The sequence below is a fragment of the Cebus imitator genome, unplaced genomic scaffold (genome assembly GCF_001604975.1).
Source record: "Cebus imitator isolate Cc_AM_T3 unplaced genomic scaffold, Cebus_imitator-1.0 Scaffold146, whole genome shotgun sequence".
Lineage (NCBI taxonomy): Eukaryota > Metazoa > Chordata > Mammalia > Primates > Cebidae > Cebus > Cebus imitator.
Window position 1 is genome coordinate 4,828,277 of NW_016107461.1, and position 4,829 is coordinate 4,833,105.

General features: G+C 32.6%; 1 protein-coding gene across 4 annotated transcripts in view; it reads left to right on the plus strand.

Moving 5' to 3' along the window:
• INTU (inturned planar cell polarity protein) overlaps positions 1-4,829 on the plus strand; it is a 94,890-nt gene that overhangs the window by 46,460 nt on the left and 43,601 nt on the right. For 3 of the 4 annotated variants that reach the window (XM_037743552.1, XM_017542748.2, XM_037743553.1), the window contains one exon: positions 1,375-1,493. In XM_037743552.1, the coding sequence (XP_037599480.1) occupies positions 1,375-1,493 (119 nt within the window). The remainder of the gene's footprint in view (positions 1-1,374; positions 1,494-4,829) is intronic. The other variant, XM_037743551.1, reaches the window with a different exon arrangement.

The following is a 4,829-nucleotide window of genomic DNA, read 5'->3' on the forward strand; positions in this document are numbered from 1 at the left end:
AAGAAGAAGTTTGGGTTTTCAATATGGCAATGTTAATATTTATGGATACAGTCATTAAACAGGGCAACTAGAAGCCACTCTGAATTCTTCATGGTTTCTATCTTGACGTTTTCGTTTTGCCTTGTGAGAGAAATAAATGTTGCTTTAAGTAACAACAAAAAATGAGGTACAGAATGGTACATCTCTTTATATGAAAGTATTAGAACAATGCACATCATGATTTTGAAATTTGTCATTTTATTTTGTAAAAACTATGTTTCCTGGGACATGCTTTTCTTGAAAATAGAAAAAATGTAAGGCATTTTGTGAATTATCTTGTACATCTAGTATTTTCCATGATTTAAAATAAAATGTGCTCTTTTAAAGTTTGAATTCAGATTCATTTGTGGTATGCACAGTGTTTCAAATTTGATAGATAAGATTTTATAGTATTGTGACACTTTTTTCTTTTATCTAACTTTTTTCTTTCTTTATCTAATTTAGTTCTGTATTCTCACTTTGTAAATTTAATTACTGTCTTGGCTTGGATTTAATGATTTCACCAAAAATGTTTATTACTGTCTTTTAAAAAATAGTATAAAAGTAATTAAATTTAAAGACTCCTAATAGTTACTTGTGGTACCTGTGTAGCTATGTAACCACAGGAGACAAGAATAGCTATATAGTATTAACAAAATATAATAAAATATTAGTATATAAATTATTATTAAAGAGGTTAAAGTTTAAAACAGTGTTTGAAATGAATTGTAATTTAAATTAATCAGTATCCTACTTAGTATCTTATTTGTTATCATGACAAATTTTGGCAGCCTATAACTTATTTTCAAGTGTAGTATTTTAAATGCTAGTTAATGTGTTAAAATCACAAGCATTTCTCCCCTTGTGTTTGACTAAAATTCCCACTGAAGATGAAAGGATTCATTTTTTGTTCTTTTTTTTTTTTTTGAGATGGAGTTTCGCTCTTGTTACTCAGGCTGGAGTGCAATGGCATGATCTCAGCTCACCGCAATCTCTGCCTCCTGGGTTCAGGCAGTTCTCCTGCCTCAGCCTCCCGAGTAGCTGGGACTACAGGCACGCACTACCATGCCCAGCTAATTTTTTGTATTTTTAGTAGAGACGGGGTTTCACCATGTTGACCAGGATGGTCTCAATCTCTTGACCCTCGTGATCCACCCGCCTCGGCCTCCCAAAGTGCTGGGATTACAGGCATGAGCCACTGCACCCGGCCCCATTTTTGTTCTTTTCTTAATACAAAGTTTGAAGTTTCCCTCACAAAAATAATGGTTGAAAAATTGGGTGGTGTGATCATTTGTTTTATTTAACAGCAGGAAATTCTTTATCGTTAATGGTTTGATCATTTGTTTTATTTAACAGCAGGAAATTCTTTATCATTATCCAATGTCTGAAGCATCTCAGAAACTTAAAAGTGTAAGAGGGATTTTTCTCACACTCTGTGACATGCTGGAAAATGTAACTGGGAAACAAGTTACTAGGTAATAATTTTTATTTAGCTTTAATTCTGTTTCTTCCAAGCTCTTTAATTTCACCCTGACAAATAAAGTGCTAAAATAAGTATGTGTTATACAAATATACTTGTATCTATAATGTATGTATATACATGTATATATCTATACATTGTAGATACTAGATCTGCAGAAAGTCTGTGGATTTCTGCTTCATCTAAGTTATTTCTACCAGTTATCTGTTTGAAGTGTAGATTCTCAACACAACTGTAATCTGGGTGTTTTGGCACATTTTAAATAACACTTGGGACTATATTTATTATTTCTTCATGAAGGTGTATTTTTTAAGCATGGCATTATTATGAGTCTCAGCTTTCATGTCTGTATCTGATTGTTTACTTGCTAGGCAACACCTCTGTGGCAAACAGAATTGGCAAGAATGACTGAACACCAGAATTGGTAATATAGTTAGGGCATATTCTGTTCTTACAACAATGATAGAAAAATACAGAATGTTCTTTAGGAGGGCTATTCAGAATCTGAATTTTCCTACCCTTCCACCCTTCAAAATCTCCCATGTCTGTTATTCCACACCCTATGTCCATGTGTACCCATTATTTAGCTCTCATTTATCCCTTTAATCTAACTTGAATTAGGTTAAAGGCTTTAAAGTAGGACTTGACACTATAAAAATGCTGGAGGAAAACCTAGGAAAAAAACTTCTGGACATTGGCCTAGGCGAATAACTCATGACTAAGACCTCAAAAGCAAATACAACAAAACCAAAATTAGACAAATAGGACAGATGCATTTGTCATCTGTGTAGTTATTCAGTGATGGGTGAACAAAATTGATGTCAAATAATTTTATATTTAGAACTCATAATATAGGCAATTATAGAGTCAAATACCCATTCCATTGATTTATTAAGCCCTGACATTGAAATGCCATAGTTAATTTATGGGAGGAAGAGGCTCAAAGCTTTTAGTTTAGTTTTGTTTCGTTTTGTTTTTTCATATAATAAATCTAAGAATTATAAAGAATTTTTTCCTTAATATCTCAGCAATTTTAGACTTTACAAAGAAATTTAATCTCAAATTTCAAAAGTCTCCATAATACTGAGAAAATATCAAGTTGGATTTCTAGGCTTTAACATTTTTTCCCCCATATTCAGGTAGAAATGACATTTTTATGATTTTAAAATAGGTAGAATCTACAAGGTAATAGAAAGAATTTTCTTTTTTAACTAAGTAAAAGTCATGTTTAACTCTGTGACTTTAATATAGTGTATATACAAAATGTTAGTTTATTTTCAATACAGTGGTACCAGAGGCTCCATTTAGTTTATAAATTTGGGTTGATAAAAGCTTATTGCAGGTCTCTTTTTATTTTTTAAGCATCTTTATTGAGATATAGTACATAAGTGATACAATTCACACATTTGAAGTGTATGTGTAATCCTAAAATTGGTATGGAACCAAAAAAGAGCCCGAATAGCCGAAGCAATCCTCAGCAAAAGGAGCAAAATTTGGCCAGGCGTGGCAAACCCCTAAGGGTTCCTGATCACATCACCTGGCTTCATATTTTACTACAAGGCTGTAGTAACCAAAACAGCATGGTACTGGCATAAAAACAGACACGTAGGCCAATGGAACAGAATAGGGAACACAGAAATAAAGCTGCATGCCTACAGCCAACTGATCATTGACGAAGTTGACAAAAATATACACTGGGGAAAGCACACCCTGTTTAATAAATGGTGCTGGGAAAATTGGATAGCCATATGCAAAATAATGAAACTGAACCCAGCTTTCTCATCATATACAAAAATGAACTCAAGTTAGCTTAAAGACTTAAGTGTAAGGCCTGACACTATAAAAATGCTAGAAGAAAACATAGGAAAAACTCTTCTGGACATTGATTTAGGCAAATAATTCATGAGTAAGACCTCAAAAGCAAATGCAACAAAACAAAACAAAAAAAAGTACATAAATAGGACTTAATTAAACTGAAAAGTTTCTACACAGCAAAACAAAGAGTCCAGAGTCAATAGATAGCCTGCAAAATGAGAGAAAATATTTGCAAACTACACATCCGGCAAGTCACTAGTATCCAGAATCTATAAGGAACTCAAACAACTCTATAAGAAAACATATGAACCATTAAAAAGTGGGCAAAGGACATGAACAGACATTTTTCAAAGAAGACATACAAACGGATAACGTGAATATGAAAAAATGCTCAACATCACTAATTGTCAGAGAAATGCAAATTAAAACCACAATGAGATAACATCTTACACCAGTCAGAATGGCTGTTATTAAAAGGTCAAAAAATAACAGATATTGGTGAAGATGCAGAGAAAAGAGAATGCTTATACAGTGCTAGTGGAATTGTAAACGAATACAACCTCTCAGGAAAACAGTACAAAGATTTCTCAAAAAACTGAAAATAGAACTACAGTTCGATCCAGTAATCCCATGACTGGGTATATACCCAAAGGAAAATAAATTATTATATCAAAAAGATATCTGTACTCCTATATTTATGAGTACTATTCACAATAACAAAGCTAATAGAATCAACCTAAGCATCTATCAACAGATGAATGGCTAAAGAAAATGTGGTTTATGTATATGCATGGATGGAATAGAAAAGAACAAATAAATAAATAGAATAAACTAAATAAATAAATGGAATAAATAACAAAGAATAAAATCATGTCATTTGCAGCAACATGGATAGAGCTGGAGGCCATTATATTAAGTGAAACAACTCAAAGTCAAATATTACATATTTTCACTTATAAATGGGAGCTAAATAATGTAAACACATGGACGTAGAGTGTAAAATAACAGACTTTGGAGATTTTGAAGGACAGGAGGGGAGTCAGAAATGAGAAACTACTTACTGGATACAATGTACACTCCTTAGGGGATGGTTACACTAAAAGCCCAGACTTCACCACTATGCAATATCTATGTATCAAAACTGCATTTGAACGCTTTAAATATATACAAATAATAAATGTAAAAGTATACAAGTAAATGGTTTTTGATATATTCACAGATATGCACAATCCTCATGAAAGTCCATTTTAAAACATTTTTCTCACCTCAAAGAAATCCTATACCCTTTAGCTCAACCAACCCAACCCCTGGGCAACTGCTAATCTACTTTCCATTCCTATAGATTTCCCTGTTCTGGACATTACATTTGAATGGAATGATAAAATGTGTGACTATTTGTGACTGGCTTCTTTCATTTAGCATGATGGTTTCATGATGCATTCCTCCTTTTCAGTCCTATTAGAAAGAAAATTTAAGTTTCTCTGTGTGGGCTTGCTTTTTTTTTTTTTTTTTTTTT